The following is a 20,595-nucleotide window of genomic DNA, read 5'->3' as shown; positions in this document are numbered from 1 at the left end:
CATGACACAAGTAATTTTTCCAACAATTGTTTATAGACAGATTGTTTCACTTTTAATTGACTATGTCACAATTCCAGTGGGTCAGAAGTTTACATACACTTAGTTAACTGTGCCTTTAAGCAGCCTCGAAAATTCCAGAAAATGATGTCAAGCCTTTAGACAATTAGCTTCTGATAGGAGGTGTACTGAACTGGAGGTGTACCTGTGGATATATTTTAAGGCCTACCTTCAAACTCAGTGCCTCTTTGCTTGACATCATGGGAAAATCAAAAGAAATCAGCCAAGACCTCAGAAAAAAATCCTTGGGAGCAATTTCCAAATGCCTGAAGGTACCATGTTCATCTGTACAAACAATAGTATGCAAGTATAAACACCATGGGACCACACAGCCATAATACTGCTCAAGAAAGAGACACATTCTGTCTCCAAATGACATAGTTTGGTGCAAAAAGTGCAAATCAATCCCAGAACAACAGCAAAGGACCTTGTGAAGATGCTGGAGGAAACAGGTAGACAAGTATCTATATCCACAGTAAAACAAGTCCTATATCGACATAACATAAAAGGCTGCTCCGCAAGGAAGAAGAACTGAAAAAGCATGTGTGAGCAAAGAGGCCTACAAACCTGTCTCAGTTACACCAGTTGTGTCTGGAGGAATGGGCCAAAATTCCAGCAACTTATTGTGAGAAGCTTGTGGAAGGCTACCCAAAACATCTGACCCAAGTTAAACAATTTAAAGGCAATGCTACCAAATGCTAACAAAGTGTATGTAAACTTCTGACCTACTGGGAATGTGATGAAAGAAATAAAAGCTCAACTAAATAATTCTCTCTACTATTATTCTGACATTTCACATTCTTAAAACAGTGATCCTAACTGACTAATATATATATATATATATATATATTATAATCAGTTAGGATCACTATTTTATTTTAAGAATATATATATATATATATATATATATATATATATATATATATATATATATATATATATATATACACATACACACACACACACAGTACTGTGCAAAGTCTTAGGCACATAAGATGTTTAACAAAAACATTTGTCTTAAGATGTTTTTTATATCTGTAGCTGTAGTGTGTCAATAGGTAATATACATTTTAGACTCCCAAACATTCCTTCTGCAAATAGAATACAATAGAAGAACATGTAGCCATGCAACAGGTGGCATGCCCCCACAGTGTCCTCCACTAAAAATCGAATCAGTCTGGGATAACATGAAGAAACAGAAGCAACTGAGACAGCCTAAATATATAGAAGAACTGTGGTGAATTCTCCAATAAGCTTGGAACTTCCCATCTGCCAACAACCAAGAAAAACTGTGTCCAGGTGTCCCTAGGAGAATTGGTGCTGTTTTGAAGGTAAAGTTGGTCACACCAGACATTGATTTAGATTTTTTTATGTTTACTAGACTTTGGATGATGTTAACTGAAAAATGAAAACTAATTATGCCACTATTTTTTAAGAAATCCTCATTAAGCAAAATTTTTCACAAGTGCCTAAAACTTTTGCACAGTACTGTATATATATACAGTATATATTATCAGTGGCAATTTCTCAGGGCCAGCAAAGCCTTCTCTGCTGGACTAACATGCCAAATAAATAAATATTTTTCATCCTTTCATTCTCAATCACCTTTTTGCCTATTTATGTTTAATCATTTTCCATTCTTAATGAATCTACAAACAAATAGAGAAAAACGAAAAGTTTATCCAGTCAGAATTTATTCCTCGATGCTTACAAGCAAAGTGTGACAACTGTTTCACAAATCGCATGCCCAAAGCCGAAGCAGCGTGTGAGTTTGAGCTCCACCCCCTCAGGCCTTCAGAATTTCTACAGAATCCCTCAACAGTGTAAATGAATGAGCAACTGAAGTCAAATTGTCAGGTTCATCAGCCAATCAGATTGATTTATTTGTTCTTGGTGGGTGTGATCTAGCTGGCCTTGAGTGACGCAATCATGCTTTAAGTGATGTACGTAATTCAAGAGCGAAAAGCACAAGATCTTACGAGTTGGCTCTCATTGCCACATCACCACTGAGAAAGAGATCCTTATGGATTTAAAAACACAAGATGTTCTGCATGACAGTGTGACTGCTTAATTTATTAAACAGGAAAGGAGGACTGATTTTCACTTCGAGTAAATTGGTAAGTGCTTTTTGCACTGTTATAGCAACATCAGGAGATTTCTAAGTGTAAATTATATATATATATCTGTCTGTACACCTACTTATTCATGTGATTATCTAAGCCAGTCGTGTGGTAGCAGTTTCTCAGCTTGTGGAACCCAATGTGGTCTTCTGCTGTTGTAGCTCATTTGCCTCAAAGTTTGACGTGTTGTGCATTCTGATATACGATTCTGCTAACTGAGTTATCCGAGTTACCGTAGCCTTTCTGTCAACTCGAACCAGTCTGGCCATTCTCCGTTGACCTCTCTCATCAACAAGGCATTTCCATCCGCAGAACTGCCACTCACTGGATGTTTTTTGTTTTTGGCAGCATTCGGAGTAAACTCTAGAGACTGTTGTGCATGAAAATCCCAGGAGATCAGCAGTTACAGAAATACTCAAACCAGCCCGCCTGGCACCAACAATTATGCCACAGTCCAAATCACTTAGATCACATTTTTCCCCATTCTGATGGTTGATGTGAACATTAACTGAAGCTCCTGATCCATATCTGCATGATTTTATGCATTGCACTGCTGCAACACTATTGGCTGATTAGATAATCGCATGAATAAGGTGAACAGGTGTACCTAATAAAGTGGTCGAGGTGTGTGTGTATACATACATACACACTGTATATACATAAACTGTATATATATATATATATATATATATATATATATATATATATATATATATAGTGGTCAATTCACCATTAATCACAATTGTTTTGTCAGGTTGAAGTACATCATCTGGGTACTAATAGTACTCTTCTTTTCATTACATACACTACACTATAAAATGATGTAAAATAGTGCAGAAATATGTGATTTGGCACACAGCAATTGTTCTTTAATCTCTCAACTAGTTAGCAGCGCGCGCACACACACACACATGTTGGTGCAGCTATCCTTATGAGGTCTCTCCATAGACATAATGATTTTTATACTGTACAAACTATAGATTCTATCCCCTACCCCTAAACTTAACCTTCACAAAAAAAACGTTCTGCATTTTTACATTTAAAAAAAAAAAAAAAAAAAAAAAAAAAAGAAACATAATTTGGTATGTTTTTTTAAGTGATTTGAATTATGGGGACTCTAGAAATGTCATAAACCACATTTATAGCATAATACCCTTGTAATTACCAGTTTGTAACCTAAAAAAATTTCCTCATAAACCACCCAAACCTGCCCACACACACACACACACACACACACACACACACACACACACGCACACACACAGATGAATCAAAATGCTGCTTTTTTTTCTCTTCATAGTTTTAATAGTACAGAAACAGGCCCTCTCACATTGAATCTATAAATGAGTCATGAAGAGAGCCGAGCAACTATTTATTATTGCAGTGAGGCAAACACTGTTTTTAGGCACCGATCCTGTGCTTCCAGATTCTAGCTGCTTTCTGAATACAGGATTGTGTATCTAGAACACACCAGGAAAGAGGTGTGTTTTCAAGAGGACGGGGAAGCAAATGTCATGCTCTCCATGACTGCAAATGAAGCTTATGATGTATGAATGAGGACACTGATCAACACCGTAGATTTCAGTACTAGATTATAACTGGAAATGTGCAAATGATCCGTTGAGGTTGTACTTCCTCCTCTGTACAAGGCAAACACATGTTAGCAGCTGAACTGCTAGCAGCTGAAACCTACTTCAGTAGAAAATGGATAGTAGAATTTGATGAGTGTCAAGCAGCTTTTGCCACTTCAATTCCCTTAAAATTCATACAGGTCCTTCGCATTGCGTTCAAAAAGCCAACTTTACAAATATTAAATACAATAAAAAAAACTCTGAAAATTAAATGAATGGAAAAGAAAACTTGAAAGGCAAATTTGCACAATCCTGAGTTAATATAATTAAAAACAAGAAATTTCATTTATCTTTAAAATTAACATGAAAATAAAGAAATATTGCCACTTTAGTGTTTTCATGCTTATATATATATATATATATATAAATAATAAAAAAAACAAGATCCATAACTGTTGACTATGGTGCTACATGTTGTGTTTGTTCACACAGAATAATTGAAATGTTTTCAGCTATGAGCTGTTGTCAGAATTATCTGTATTACATACAGTGGTTGAATTCCTGTCGAAAGTGATCATCACTATGCCCTACTCATTTCGAAGTGGGTACTCTGAAGGGAACATGGCATTACTGTATGAACGAACCATGCGCTACCAGTCCTGTGGAAGGGCCCGTTGTGAAAAGATAATGCATATTTTCTTATGTTTGGAACAACCCTTTGAGTCCCCTTACAGAAGAAAAAGAATAGTTTGGCAATCGCCCAGTATATCAGGAAAAACTTTTTTATACAGTATATGAACTGGGTTACTTAGATGTTACCATGGCAACAACTCTTGTTCTTACTTGAAAAATGTATTTTAGTATTAATATTTTTCTTCTAAGATGCATAGGGCATACATTTAATGTTTTTTGTGAAATATTTAACCTCATTGTTTATGAAACTAATTGAAACTTAATGGAGTGACAGTAAGTTTCACTATTACTTGAACATTTCTAAATCTGCAAAAGAAACAATCAATCAATATGCAACTATTGTCATTCTAAGGCTTGCATTGTGAACGCATTTTCTACCAAGCAAAATAAATAAAGCCTGGGTTACTTTTGTTCGTTTGTGTGTTCTCCCAAACATGCAAGAGATGAAGGCTATGACTCGCACAATGCATCGGACACTTATGACTTGGCCCCACTGACTAAAATAAGTCCACATACTCCTAAAAATACTTACAGAACCATCGGCTTGACAATACATGCTAATGTATAGAAATCAACACACGCTCAAACAACCAATTAGCTTCTGTACATTTGAAGTCTGAAGTCTGTGATATCACAGAAGAACAGTTACAATATATATTTTCCCTATTTAAGAGAAACCCAATGAGTTCTTTGAAATTCTCAATGAAAGCTGGAAAGTTTTAGCACCGCCAGTGAAGTGTGTGGTGTATAAGAAATTATTATTACAGTCATTCAGACTGTAACATTCAAAAAGTCAATTATCAAACATTTGATAATACCATGCTTCTGAAATACCTGAATTGTCAAATATATAGTTATCCTAATGAACTCAAGGCCTCCACAACACACACTGACCATAGTCCCATTCAGTTCATAAGTTCATCATTTGAACTTTTCCTCCCAGAGCAGTTCACTCTCAGACACTGCATTCATACTTTCCCAGTTTCTTGGGCTCACTGCTCGGGATGCACCAGTCATCTGCCTCTGTGCTGGTTTGATAATGCCTTAAGGCTGACTTGTTGAAAACAGGCAGTCTCTCTACAGACTCTGAGGATAAGGCCTGTAATAAACGAGAGAGAGAGAGAGAGAGAGAGAGAGAGAGAGAGAGAGAGAGAGAGAGAGAGAGAGAGAGAGAGAGAGAGAGAGAGGACCGTTGGTATTCTGCAAAGGCCTAGGTAGTCTTTCTTAGTGAAATTCCTGAATCACATTACACTGTTCATTACACTCTTACCCAAAATTAAACACATTTATGAATTTAAAGGTTACGTGTGTAATTTTTTCAATGTTAAAATCAGGGACTAAGAACGAAATGATTTTCACTGAGGTTCGATCAGATCAAAAACGTTATTTTTTCATTCCGATTCAGAAGTTCTGCAGCCTCCTTTCCAAATGGTAACTGATTAGAACAAAATAAAAGAGCGGTTAATAACGTTCTTTTTAAAATGACAGTACTCTGAGCTAAGGGTGGGTGAAATACCAGTTGCCGGGTTGCCAGATCTAGCGAGAGAAACAAGCCACCTGGTCTGGAAAAACAAGCCCAAAATAAGCCACTTGCCTCACCAAAATAAGTGAAAATGAGCCATCAATTTTTTTTTCCGGAGTGGTGAATTTATCAGCATAGAAATCATAAGCATACAGTTAAATTCAAATTCAAGTATCATTTTTATTACAGATCTGCTTCTCAGTCAAAACCCAGCGGCATCAAATCTGTATTAATGCCTCATATCTAACAATAAATCAGTGAAGACTTGTAAACAAATGAGAAATTTACTTTTTACCTCAAATAATGTTTTGCTTGTATCTAGATAGCTGTGCGTGTACATGTAGAACTTATACATAGTTGTTAAAAAGGTCTTCATTTCATAGAATGTGGTATTACAACAGGAAATTAGGCACACAAAAAAAAAGGGAGGGGGGGGGGGTGTTACAATGTGTGATGCAGTGGTTTCCTTCAGGATCAAAGCAAAACATTTTTCAGGCAACATGAAGAGATGTAGTTCCAAAAATGTACTTTGATAAACCCTCTGACCTTTGGTTTCATGAACGAAATGAAACCGTTATAACCTGTTACCAGCATTTAAAAATAAAGTTTTCACTCCGGAACAATTGAAAATGACTTTGTTCCCGTTTTGGCTACATTCTGCATAAAATTTAGTTCGTTTTCATTCCTTGAACCGTCTAGTCCCTGGTTAAAATTCTTTTTCATATCATAATGTGCAGAGACAATTAAGTAAACCAATCATAGGTTGACTTCTAAAGAGAGTGTAAACAATGTGCAGAGTTCCCATAATTTTTCATGACTGAATAAGGATTTTTCAAAATTATTCAAATTCAGACAATCCGCTGATGAATTATTCTGACCGATTTGTGAACAGGTTTGACCGTTTCATTGACTTATTTTGTTCTCACTCATTACAGGAATTTAACAAAATTATCAGACATCACAATGGCATACAAGTAATATTCTGCTCTACACAAGAGCAATTTCTTTGCTGATTAGTCAATATTTGGCAGACAGTAACTAGAAAAATACATATTATTGAAATTTCCATGATGATTCCAGGCCTGACATTTTATTTATTTATTTATTTTTATTTTATTTTATTTTTTTATTTTTTTAGAGTTTCCCAGTTTTCCCATGTCTGCAGACATCCTGGCTGTGGCTCTGTGGTGCTTTCAAAACATTTGCTGAATCAATTACGTGAATTGGGGCGAGACTATGTGTAAAAAGCTGTTTAACTGGGAATTGACCATTTTTTTCTGAACAACGACTAAAGCGAAAGGTTGTTCAGAGTGTTCAGGAAACCTGTTTGAAAACATTATTTTTGAATGAATGTTACATTTATATAGCACTTTTTTTCTGACACTACACTCAGAGCACTTCACATAGTGAACAGGGGACTCTCCTCAACCACCACCAGTCTGCAGCATCCACCAAGATGATGCAACAGCAGCCATAGTGCACCAGTAGGCTCACCAAACACCAGCTATCAGTGGAGAGGAGAGTAGAGTGATACAGCCAATTAATGGATATTCTCTTTATGAGAAGTGCCCTGGGATTTTTATGACCACAGAGAGTCAGGACCTCGGTTTAATGTCTCATCCAAAAGAGGGTGCCTTTTTACAGTATAGTGTCCCCGTCACTATACTGGGGCGTATGGACCAGCACAGACCGCAGGATGAGCACCCCCTGCTGGCCTCACTAACACCTCTTCCAGCAGCAACCTTAGTTTTCCCCAGGAGGTTTCCCATCCAGGTACTGACCAGGCTCAACCCTGCTTAGCTTCAATGGGTAACCAGGCATGAGCTGCAGGCTACCTTCACTATATCAGCTGTCATGTTTCTGGAAGTGTTTTTCACATTATTTTTTCCCCATAGGGATTTCAATACTGGTAAGTACTTCATAGTCATTCTAAGCCATAAACCAAACCAACCAGCTGTGAGGTGAATTTATAAACAGTTTGAGAGTGCAGGGAGACTCGACTGTGTCTTTGGCATTGCGTCATGGTAGTGGACGGTCGCTGCAGCGCTTGTTTGCTGTGACTCTGATTGGTGTATCGTTTCCCTTCAGAATTCACAGGTAGTGTAGTTATTTACCAAGATTTCCACTGTGAAAGGCTTTTTTTTTGAGAGAGAGAGAGAAAAAAGAAAAGAAAAAAAGACTGATGGCTTCAACCGGAGCATATACTATCAATGAACAACTTTGGAGCTAGGTCTGTCTTTAAAAGTTTATAAGTTATGGTTAAAAATCAATTAGCCTATTGTGAAAATGAACAGGATCTTTAATTCTGGAACTGACTGTTGAGCTTTATTCCATTTGGTGCCATTAGGGGCTTAAAAAATTACACGTCACATTTAACTTCAGCGTACAACACTTAAGGCCCCTACATTCTTCCTACTAAATCTAAGACCGAATGGGTGTGACATCATTTAAAACAAAATCTCTCCAAAAAGGTTTTTTTTTTTTTTCGTTTCATGGTTCGTAACAGCTCACCAGGGCCAACTTTTAGGAAAGCTTCTTACAGGCTGTAAAACATCTTCTTACTGCCATTGGTCCACGTCATCGTTCGGTGTGCCCTGGAGCTCCACCTACTTTGAGGCTGACAGCTAATTCCCATTCAGTCAGTTAAGATCAGTCAACATGAAAGCACCCACATGCAGATATTAGCGAGTTGGTGCAAATTTACCTACTATCTGTTCAGTCGTTTGCATAGAGACATAATGTCATACGATTTTTGTTGTTTAATTAGTCTAAAAAGGAATCAAATCTACGCAAATACTCTTAAGTGCCCATTCACTCATGCCATCCGCAGCGAAATCCATTTACACATCTGCCTGTAGTAAGATATGCCTATCATCATTCTTTTGTCTGTATTCTACTATCTTTACAGTAGTATCAGTGTCTTTATAAATTACAATAATAGAGTGTAATCGGTGCTTATTATGGCCGCATATATTGTGTTAGCGCATTAGCTCCATGAAATTAGAATGTAAACAAGAAAGATCACACATTATCTACTGCATATATATTACATTAAATCATCATTGAGTAGTTAAAACAGTTCTTTTACTGATCTCATGTGATTGATGTTTTTACACGTAGTTTTAAATGTACCTCTAAACGCCTCCCCCAGCACCGTGGCCGGAGTCTGAATGTTCGCAAACAGTATGTCGTTGTTCAGCTGTTTTGATCTTCTTTTTTACCTCTGAATGAAGAAGAACTTCTCCGTAAGTATGTTGTTGTCTTAGTGAATAATGCCTGATGTGAGTCCATTTAATAGATTTATCTCAATGACTTTGCAATTTACTTGAAGCTGACAGAGTGTACCTTTAGGTATATGACTGCCGATGTTCCATATCCCTCCATAGAGTACAGCTGTAGATCTCCCTGAAAGTACTTGGCATAGAGGCGGGAGATAGGAAGACCATAGCCAAAACCAGCCTGCAAAGAAGAGAGGCAAAGTGCATTTGTGAGTAAGAGAGAGAGAGAGAGAGAAAGAGAGAGAGAGAAGAAAGCATTACAACTGCATCACGACTGCATTACGACTGCATTACGAATCTAATCTGGTTTAAACAATACTGAGCTGTTAGTAATTCTGCTAATTTATAAGCCATCTGATTACTGTGATCTCACAGATTACATTTTAGTTCTGCTACAGAAAACATTACTGTGTGGATCAAAGTTTTGACACATAGTAACATTACACAACAAACAATAGTGGTTTAGCAAAGTATAGATGTTTCATGTATATTTATGCTTCCATTTATTAAAGACCCCATGAATTCACTTGACAGGCCCTGCTTTTCTTTCTGTTGACATTTTTATTTTTTAAACAAAGTTTGGGCGAGAGATATTAATAAGGGCTTGTCACACAATATTTTTCCCAGAGGACAAAGACTGTAAATTGAAAATGCGTATATCTGCTGAAGGTTACTTTTGTCCACTTTTAGAAGTACACTAGCAAATAGATGGCCTTAAACTAACAGACATGGACTGAAAGCCACAAAACTTCAATTTTGATTTCACTGGGTCTTAAAATATATCATGGTTCTTACCAGGGGAACATTGCGATTATCTTCTGTCACAGGACTCGGTGCAGTAGAATACATGTAGCTGAAAAGCCTTTCAATTTTCCTCAAGGGAACGCCACCTCCTCTGTCAGACATCTAAGATAATGTAGGAGTCATTACAAAACCTGTAAGTCATTACACATCTGCATGGCTCATGCAAGGATGTTATAAGTTAAAACAGAGGTGAAATATTGCTCTTGATGAACTGTTGAGGGAGTACGAACCCTGAGATGTAATTGAAAAAGACCTCACCTTAATAGTCAGGTCTTCACTCCCAAGAGAAACTCTCACTTTGATTGGTGGAAGACGTAGGCTGGTTTCATGGGTTTCCACAGTTGCTCTCATTGCGTTCTGTTATGGACAAATCAAACCATCATATGCATGAGGTTTTAATGCAAATACACAATTAAATCTTAGAGTTCACCAAAATAAAAAAGAAAAAAAAAAAAGATAATAATAATAATAAAATTCCTCCACTTACTCATCCTCATGTCGTTCCAAACCCATATGACTTTTTTATTATACCAACATTCTGCAAAACTTCACCTTTTGTAACTAAATGATGACAGAACTATTATTTTGGAATGAACTATCCCTTTAAAGATTCTTACTTCCATGTTTAAAATAAATAAATGTATTGTTGTGTGTGGTGTATAGCTGCTATTACAGTAAGTACCTTGAAGAGTTCAAAGAGCATGTGGTACAGATGAGAAGGCACATAAACTATATTTATGGGCTCACTGGGTCCTTTAACTGCAAAAACAACAGATTTATTGATTCAGTAACAGTTCTGCAAATTGTAAAACGAGCTCATAGCTCGCTAGTCCACAAAAACATATTTTTTTATGAATCCACTGATGAAATCAACATTGGCATGCTGCTACAATTTGTCAGCAATGAAGCACATGATAGAATTTATGCTGGCTAATTTGTTACTATGTGTTAGTACACCAGATGACCAGCTGCAAATGGTGGGCACTCAACCTTGCAAGGTTCTCCGTGCTTGACACCATAATGCAGTGCTATTTACATGTCTATGAGATAAGGAGAGAGATTGTGCCAAACTTGCTATCATGCAACTAGCGCTGTTCCTATCATTCCATATATATCTCCATAGATGCACTGTGATAAGATTTTCAGGCAGTCTCCACTGATAAGTGATTTAACAACTTATCTCAATGTCAGTGTGGTTAACATAGCTTATATTTCTCATCACCGAAACACATTCAGATAAGCTACGTTATTGCCACCAAACCACATACTGCGTCTTAATGTAAAAATGAATGTAGTTATTTCATTACATTTATTTTAGGGGGAAAGTTGAATTCAAGGCCATGCGTGAATTGATAAGACACATAACTAACAACATAACACACTAAAGAGTCTAGACATGTTTTATAGCATGCAAGAAAAGAATGTAGCATTCTAAAACATACCCCCCTCCAAATACTTTCAGTTTGCGCCATCCCACATTGTCAAACAATCTCAAATCTAAAGCCATGCATTGAATGAGCTGCTGTGTAAATAACACAACAGAGACCGGCACGGCAGAGTTCAGTTTTTTTCTCACAGGTCAGGAATCACCATGCACAGCACACAAAAAAAAGAAAGACTGAACTGAAAGTTTGAGAGAGAAAATTCTTGCTCACAGTTCACTTGTTTGATTTCCACTTCCGGAGAGGTCAAGTAGTATTGATCACACAGCATTTTGGCACTCTCATAGGCATCTGGAGTGAGAAAGAGGGAGACATGGAGTCAGGGGTACAGTTTTGTTGTATGTAGGGCCAACAATAATGTCCATTTTAGGGATGGGTCATGACTAGTTGACTAGATTAGTTAACTAGTCATTCAGACAACCCCCAACTAGAGGATTTTGATTATTATTAATATGTATACAGTATATATGTAAAATAAGTCTTGCATCTCTAATTAATTTCACTCCCAGTTAAGCTAAAGGCCAAAGTATACTTCGGACCAGCATACGGAAAAACAAAGTATGTCTTAGGCTTAAGCTAGCAGACAAATCAGAAAACTAACTAAAACAAATTTGCAAAAGGTGTAGCAGATAAGTGTGAAAGTTTATTTCTGTGGCCTTCATTCAGAATGATCACTTTCTTTCACAGATTAAAAGTGCTAACCAGGTAGCAAGCACAGGTAATTACCTTTTACAACCTCCACAACATCACAGTGTGGGTCGATACTGCCAATATGTTTAGGGTGGGCTGGATTGGTGCTGCCATCAAAGATTAATGCTGCATTGATCATATAATATTTTTTTGAGTACAGTTTAATAATGAACAACAGAAATTTCTGACAATATAAACTAACATTCAGCTGCAGTATTACTATGTACAGTACTTTGCGTTTTGGAGTTATTCATATCTTTACTATCTGGCAGAAGGCTTTAGTACCGTCCAGAGCACTTACTGTGTTGATTCATCAGCATGCGTGTGGAGATTCGGCTCATGTAGAAACGGTCCAAAAAGTACTGGACGTTCTGATTGGTCACGGGATCCACGCCAAAGGCCTCCTTGTACTCCAGCACTCCCTGTGCCATGGTGGGCACCACGTTATTATGCCTGTTCCTGACATTGATCAGCGTTTCTGTGAATCTGAGAGACATGTCAACCGGTTAAACACACCACTAGAGCAGCAGCCAAGTTAAATTGTGTGACTTTCGTCATTTCCTAGTATGGTCCTTAATATTGTACTTACTTAGTTAAGATCTTTTTATCATCAGGGTTTTTCTCTAAGAAGTCAACAAGCTCCATCAGACTCTGGGCGTACCTGTTTGTGAGTATACAAACAGTGAGGGTGTTTAGACTGGGAATGAGCACAATTCCAAGGGGTACAGTTCAGATTTGTATTTGCTCTGCCAATATTTTCACAGGCCACACACACAAAAAAAAAAAAGGACTATTTTTAGCAATAGATTTTAAATACGTGTCAAAAATACATATACTGTCCATTACATTATTTATTAAACATTAAACTTTCTTTACAAGCAATAATTTATTAGTTTTTTGTAGAAATGTTCCAAGTTCAATACAAGCTAAGCTCAATCAACAGTATTTTTGGCATAATGTTGATTACCACAAAAAAAACAAAAACATTTTTGTTTATATATATATATACTGTATATATATATATATATATATATATATATATATATATATATATAAAAAGCACATTGAAAAAGCAAAACAGAATTACAATGGAAGTGAATGGGGCCAGTCCATAAATGTTACAATACAATAGTAAGATGTAAACTTTATGTGTTAACATAATTTTAGTGCGCTAAAATCGAGGGATTTAACTGCGTAAAGGCGTTCACCAAATTACAGTGTTTATCAGCGTCACGTTGTCATGACAATGAAGTTGTAATTTGGATATAACTTTATACAGATAAGAAAAGTAAGCAATTTTATCACAATGAAATCATGTTAGCACGTTTACATTTCGTGGCTATACTTTTGAAATTTTGTTTATTTTACGAAAGTGTTTATTTTAACATTTATTGACTGGCCCCATTTACTTCCTTAGTAATTGCCTTAATGTACCTGCAATATTTACTTTTTTTCTTTTAATTTGATTGGATTTTTTTTCAATAAACGAGATATAATTTTTTTTTTGTCATAATCAACATCATGCCACAAATGCTGTCCAATGAACTAAACTTGTATTGAACCTGGAACATTCCTTTAATTTGCAATAATAGCTGGAAATTTTACAGCTACAGTATAATGGAATTAATTATCACAAACACACACACAAATTAGCTGAAAAAGAATCATGTATGGTAATTTTCACAGCACTATCACAAATCATTCTTGCAATTTTGACATATAATGTTAACCATAATAATAAGCAGAATTTGCAACAATGGTCAATCACAGAAAACTAAATGTTTAAGATTGCAAGGCATAAAAACGTAGTGACAATGCTGTACTGGCACGAAACTCTCTCAAACTGGCCATGGGCGAATGGGCCATCCTTATTGTTGAACCATGTATCATAAGAGACATTGGCTGTGATTCAAAAAAACAAATACAAAAACAAAGAAAAACAAAACTAGTGCATCGTCTTTCTTTTGTGGGAATCAATCTGAACCCATGATGCTCGAAATTGCAGTATAGGAAGGCATCTCTTTTTGAAACGCAGCCATAATTCACCAGAATTTACGTAAGTCTGTATTCTTTCTTTTTAACAACAAAGCCTGTACAATTGTTTGTTTCAATGGCTAAAGGAGGTGCTTAGCAGTAATAGTATTTACTATAACCACTAATCCAATTCTTAATGCAGCCTTTTCCAATGATGAATGGAGGCTTGGTATGATTAAATAGATTTGCCTGGATAATTTTAAGGGTTGCGTGAATCAAGTCCACCCATGTGACTATTGGCAAGGAGAGCAACAACACGTCTAATTGCGCCACGTCTAACAAGATACAATACTACTAGCTAAACCTCTGAGAAGGTTACAGTGAACACCTGTTTGTGTACAGTGTTCAGGATATCTGACTCTGCATAATGTTTCAAAGACCACATGTGAAAGTCTGAAGCATTTGGCTCAGGCTTTGATCTCAGCGTGAGTCACAGATTCTCTGGTCTTGAGGATATAAATTCCCAAACAAACCTTTAGCCTTTAAACTCAAGTTTACAAACAACAATTATATATATTTTTTATCATACAGTAGATACAGTTTTTCATAAACAGCTTTCATAACAGCCTCTGAAAGAATCCAGTAAAGTCAGCAGATAATATAGTTTACATAACAGCGATTATTACATAATTTGTGATGCAGTTGACTTGTTGAACACAAAGCCTTTGCCAAACCTTGTAAGACAAAGGCAACAGCTATGACTGCTACTGTTTGTGTTAATAAATAATTCTGTCCTTCTAAATCCTGTTCATTCAGAGCACTGTATGACAAAGTCTATTCTTAAACCTAAAAACTTTCCATGAACAACAAGCTATTTAAATCACATGCACGTAGTTCATGCATAGTCACACATGAGTGGGTAAAAGGGGCTGCCAACCCTTCATGCTTCCCTTATTTTCCAACATGATCACACGGGATGTCGGCATGCTGTTTCCAAAGGTTCCATTACCCTAGGATCAGCAACAGTATGCCAACTCAATGACATGCCCTATCAGCTCAACAATAATTACTTTCTCTTGTGGCACGACTGGTAGCATGTTGCGTCAGTTGCACGGGAGGCCGCAGATCGATCCCCATTCCAATGAGGAAGTAATCACGTTTGTATAAACAATCACGAGCGTGATAAGGAGGTTGCTTTTTTGTCCCTAACATTGCATTTTGTCTCTTCTAATGGTTAGGGTTAGATTTGGGTTTTGGTTGGGGGGTAGTTTAAATAAAATAAGCATTTCTTCACCGTTTTACACACCGTTCAGCTGAAAACAATTATTTTTACAACTGGCTTCTGGCGACCTCTCCTGGATATAAAAGGATATCACACTTGTTTATATGCTCTGAAACACTTACCATTTTAGCCTCTGGAGGCAGTGTTTTCAAATTCGGTCAACGTATACCAATTTCGGTTAAAGAAAAATCGGCACACACTTGCCGATATTTATGTGAGATCAGGCTGTTATTTTCACCCCACTAGCAAACTAGACGCATGTAAACAAATCAAATGTACATTTTTAGCATCAATAATTGCCTGCACCCCCCACCCCCCACACACCATTTTTTTTTTTTTTTTTTTAAGAAAAAAGAAAATATATATAAATATATATTTAAGGGATGTTAATGGTTAGGGCAGTTGAGAAAAATGGGAAAGAGGAGGGGGAGGGGCCAGAGAGAATGGGAACGACATGACAAAGGACTCGAACCTGCATCCATATGAGGACAACGGCTCATATATGTCTTGAGCATGTGTACTATCCACTCCGCTGAAGTTCTTTTTTTGCCATTTTAAAAATAAGAAACTTAACTTCAGTGACAATCTTGACGTATGTTGCACATTCATGAGCGCTATAGGAGAACAGCTTGTTCACAGTGACTTTAGTGTTAAAAACAACAGAAGTTTTCGCATGAACGAGATTCTCTCATACACTCATGAACATGCAACAGACGTCAAGATTGTTACTGAAAAGTGACTTAAATTTTGGTCTTTTTCTCACTAAAATCCAGTGAATGCCTTCAGAAGACTTAGAATATGACGCACAAGTCGCAAGGAGTTATTTTTTGATATTTTGGGCCATTTTTATGTTTTAAACTAAGGCACTGTCTACTGCCATTGTATTTAAAAGGTGGACTGAGAAATTCATTAAAACACATCCTTTTGTGGTCTGCATAAAAAACATCCTTCAATTTGCAATAACAGCTGGAAATTATACATTACAACTACAGTATAATGGAACTAATAAACACACACACACACACTTTTTTTTCTGCTGAAAAACAATCATGCATTTGTAATTTTCAAGGCATTCTAACAGATGCTTTCAACACTATCACAAATCATTTTTTGCGATTTTGACTAAAACCTCTCTAATGTTGCCTTGGAGACATTAATAATAAAAATTTGCAAAGTGACTTAAATTTTGGTCTGTTTCTCACTAAAACCTAGTGAATGCCTTAAGAAGACTTGGAATATGATGCACAAGTCGCAATAAGTTATTTTATGATACTTTTGGGTCCTTTTAATTTTTTTAACTGAGGCACTATCTACTGCCATTGTATTTAAAATATGAATTGAGATATTCATTAAAACACTTCCTTTTGTACTCTGCATAAAATAAAGTCATTTTTCAGGTTTGGAACAATATGAGGGTGAGTAGATTTTATTTATTTATTTTTTTTTTCATTTTTGAGTAAACTATTCCTTTAAAGGAATAGAGTTTAGCTAATGCATTTACATTAGAACTATGACTAATATACATCCCACAGACAGATAAATGATGTGTATAAAAGCACAGCTGTTAGACAGTCTATCCAGTGTCTCTGTTTTCATGATGTAAATACCACTGAACTTACCAGTGACCTCAGGTTAAAATTTCAGAACCAGACACCCTGTGCATTTGGCCTAAAGCTGAGCAGAAATTTTTCAGAAAATCAAATGTAATCTGTGAACTATTCATTCTGAATGGTGGCTAAACAATCAAAAATGCTGATGCAGACTGCTGACATCCTAAGTTTTTGCTAAGTCTCAATGTGCTTACTAGACACTGTTGATGAAAACTGACCCAAGTACATGTCCTAATATAGATTGTTATTCAGCTTGGAACTGAACTATTCAACTTATCACAATGAACAATGAGATAAATGATTTCAAACAAACAAGGCCAAGGCCTTATAGCTCATTGATTGGTTGAGTCAATGGCCACCTGTCCAGGGTATTTCCCCACCTTCGGCCTGAGACAGCTGGGATAGGCTCCAGCACTACCCACAACCTAAAAATATTTAGCGGAGATGGGCCATTTCTATTAAAATGAGTGGGAGAAATTGGAATGCCCACGGCCAACAGATGAAGAAAAGGAAGTCCTGCCTTACAGGTAAAAGAGCCAATCACCTTTCAGATATAGACATTGCCTGTCAATCAACTCGAGAACGAGCATGCGCATTAGCTATACAAGCTAGAAAATTGCTTTTTTTTTTGCCGTACTCTGAGGTAAAGAAGCACAATATATGATATCAATGTTGTCAGATTTTACTGCTGATTTTAAACGTGTTCTTTGATCGTAATCTTGACAAACCGTTTTGGGGATTTTGGTCTTTCCCCATTCAAGTAGATAGGAGCTGTACTTGGATGCCGCTTGTTTACATGCAAAAATAGCTGCCCAGCCTGCCCAGGAGCGTTCTATAGATGGCTGCCAAGTGGACTGACTTGCCTTGAAAGGGACTATGCCCAGACCCTGCATAGGATAAGCGGCTATAGAAAATGGATGGATTGATGGCTGAGTCAATGTCTAGCTGGTCAAGATGCTCAAAAAACAGAGGAATGTTATGAAAGCCTGCATAGCTTTCATTGCACACACACAAAAAAGATGCAATGTGAATAATGACTGAGGCTGTCATTTTGCCTACGTCTCCTTCAGTTTCACGGAAGACAGAGAGTCCTGTGGGCTTGGAACAACATGAGGGTGAGTAAATAATAACAGAAATAACATTTTTGGGTGAACTATCCATTTAATTGTGTGATGCAATCTTATTTGCCCTCAAAATTGCAAGATCCTGTTTATCTAAAAACACCAATGGCCGTCACCTCTCTTTTGAAGTCATGTGCCATGCAGTATAACTCATATGTCACATGAGTTGTAAAAGGTTAACAGAAAGAAAGCGAGTGTATTCAATGATCTGGAATTCATCACACTGGTCACATTCCAAACATATGGTCCCGCGTGGTGTACTGTTCATTACGGAACAGCAGGAGTCTGGAACAGCACGGAATTGTTTATTGGCTGTGGATCTCACCAGCTATGAAGCAGCTTCAGAGAGGGTGTGCTGAGCAGTTTGTCAGGGAGGAAGTCTATCTCCTTCATGATGTTGGCTAACCGGACAGGAAGCTCTTGCCTTAAAAAAATGAAGGAGGTCTTCTCACAGGCATTGGCAGATCCTGCGAGCAAGAAATGACGATATTAGTAAGGACAGAACTCACAAACAATTCATTAAATCAGTATGCACTATGCACCTGAAATTCAATATACTGTTAAACCCAATAGACACAATATTTTGGGGTGAAGTCTAACTGGACAGATAATGTCAGGTTGTTAAGGATCAAATCTTATCCCACTAGAACATTTTGATATACTGTATATTATGTAATGCACAAAGCATAACAGCCATACAAAATCAACAAAGACAGATTCTAGTAGTAGATCATTCAACATCTGCATTAAAAGGATAGTTCACTCAAAAATGAAAATTCTGTCATTATTTTTGCACCGTTTAACTTATATTCTTCCGCAGAGCACAAAAGGAAATGTTTGGCAGAATGTTCAGTCTCAGTCACCATTCACTTGCATTGTATGTAAAAAAAAAAAAAAAAAAAAAAAAAAAATGCATTTTAAGTGAATGATGACTGAGGCTGTCATTGTCTTACATTCTGCCACAGAAAAAAAAGAAAGACTTCTTTTTTAAAGGGGACTATCCCTTTAAATGTCTTTTAAGAGAATGTTTATGCAGTCTCAAATGCACAAATAACAATAACAGATGATTCAAAAACAAATGAGATGCATACATAGACAGCATTCTGGGCATCACATGTGTGTGTAGCATTTTTGGGGAAGCTTTTACGAAAAAATTAAATAAAAAATACTATGACGATACCATGGTATAATGAACTGGTAATATGTCACTTCGATTTATATACAAGGGAACTGAATGATTACCATATTCGTTCACCATGGTGTTTACATGGTACTCCAAGGTACTTCAAAGAATACTACGGTATTATACGTCCGAAAACCATGGTAATATTATGGTATTTTGGTTGTTCAGTTCACTAGTTTTTGAGACAGCCACAATGTTTGCAGTGTTTGCATTAAATGAATTTTAAATAAGTAAACAACTCACCAAAGTCAATGAACTGCTTCATTGAGAGTGGGGACGGAGAGTACTTTGAAAATCGGTCCACTTGCTTTGGTATGTTTAACTTTGAGTTGTTCTTCAACAACAGCTGGGCGAACTTCATGTTGATCTTCAAGTGAAATCCAATGCTCTTGAAACCTTCTCACCGAGTTATTGTCCTGTTCTCATCAGCAGCAGATCATAAAATCCGCAAAGTTTGCATTCTAGCACAGCCTATAACTTTCATTTTACAAATAAAGATGTAGTCCTTCTGAATCGCATTAATTTGTCATTGCGCCAAAATACCTGATCAGCATAAGGTGCAAACAGGGTACAAGCATAACACAAGGAGAAGGGAGGGGAGAGGGGAGACTGTTACTCCCCTAGGTACAATATAGTAGATTATCTAACACACATCAAATAATTTTTTATAGTCTTATTGAAAGCTATAAAGCATCCCAAGACTATAAATGTTGTAAACACTCGTGTAATAGCAATGTACTGAATAACTGTATCCTAGGTTGTTCCTAGCGCGAGCAACAGAAACGGATATAGTCGATCTACAAGCGGTATGTCTATATCAATGAGACCGTGGGCGCATGCGCACAGCTAATGTAGAGCAAAGGTCTTTGGGAGTGGGTCTGAGAAGTCTTTAGCGGTGTATTGTACAGTGTGTTCCGCATCATCAAAACGACTAAATGGACAAATCACTTACTATAACTTGATTTTCCCCTTCTAAGATAATCATAATACAATCAGACTATAATGCAGATTAGTCATTTATTTTCATATATTACAATATTACAATAATTTTATTATGAAATTACAATACTTTTTTTAAATAATATTTAAAAAAATATATAATTAAATATAATATAAAGCAAAATAGCATAATATATTATATAAACAACAAAAATATTAATTAAAATAAATTATATGAATAATATTAAATTAATTTTGAGTTGTATTATTTATAGTTTATATTTTTTATAATAATGTATTATTATTATT

General features: G+C 36.5%; 1 protein-coding gene across 1 annotated transcript; it reads right to left on the bottom strand.

Moving 5' to 3' along the window:
- Positions 1–1,118: 1,118 nt before the first annotated feature.
- Positions 1,119–20,139, bottom strand: LOC127421335 (pyruvate dehydrogenase (acetyl-transferring) kinase isozyme 2, mitochondrial-like). Its single transcript, XM_051664347.1, has 11 exons — positions 19,591–20,139; positions 18,490–18,631; positions 12,767–12,838; positions 12,479–12,663; positions 12,214–12,303; positions 11,701–11,778; positions 10,728–10,804; positions 10,304–10,402; positions 10,037–10,147; positions 9,309–9,422; positions 1,119–5,540 (listed from the first exon to the last, which is right to left on the bottom strand). The coding sequence occupies exons 1-11, from the start codon at positions 19,706–19,708 to the stop codon at positions 5,397–5,399; spliced, it is 1,230 nt and encodes a 409-aa protein (XP_051520307.1). The 5' UTR covers positions 19,709–20,139; the 3' UTR covers positions 1,119–5,396.
- Positions 20,140–20,595: the final 456 nt, after the last annotated feature.

The sequence above is a fragment of the Myxocyprinus asiaticus genome, chromosome 30 (assembly GCF_019703515.2).
Source record: "Myxocyprinus asiaticus isolate MX2 ecotype Aquarium Trade chromosome 30, UBuf_Myxa_2, whole genome shotgun sequence".
NCBI classification, from domain to species: domain Eukaryota; kingdom Metazoa; phylum Chordata; class Actinopteri; order Cypriniformes; family Catostomidae; genus Myxocyprinus; species Myxocyprinus asiaticus.
Note: the sequence above shows the minus strand (reverse complement) of the source record. Positions and strands in the feature narration are given on the sequence as shown.

Excerpts from the sequence above, each read along its gene's own strand:
- LOC127421335 (XM_051664347.1), bottom strand. The coding sequence starts at position 19,708 with ATGAAGTTCGCCCAGCTGTTGTTGAAGAACAACTCAAAGTTAAACATA. Across the intron at positions 12,664-12,766 it reads GATAAAAAGATCTTAACTAA|ATTCACAGAAACGCTGATCA; the intron begins GTAAGTACAATA and ends CATGTCTCTCAG. Across the intron at positions 5,541-9,308 it reads CGGCAGTCATATACCTAAAG|GCCTTATCCTCAGAGTCTGT; the intron begins GTACACTCTGTC and ends CGTTTATTACAG.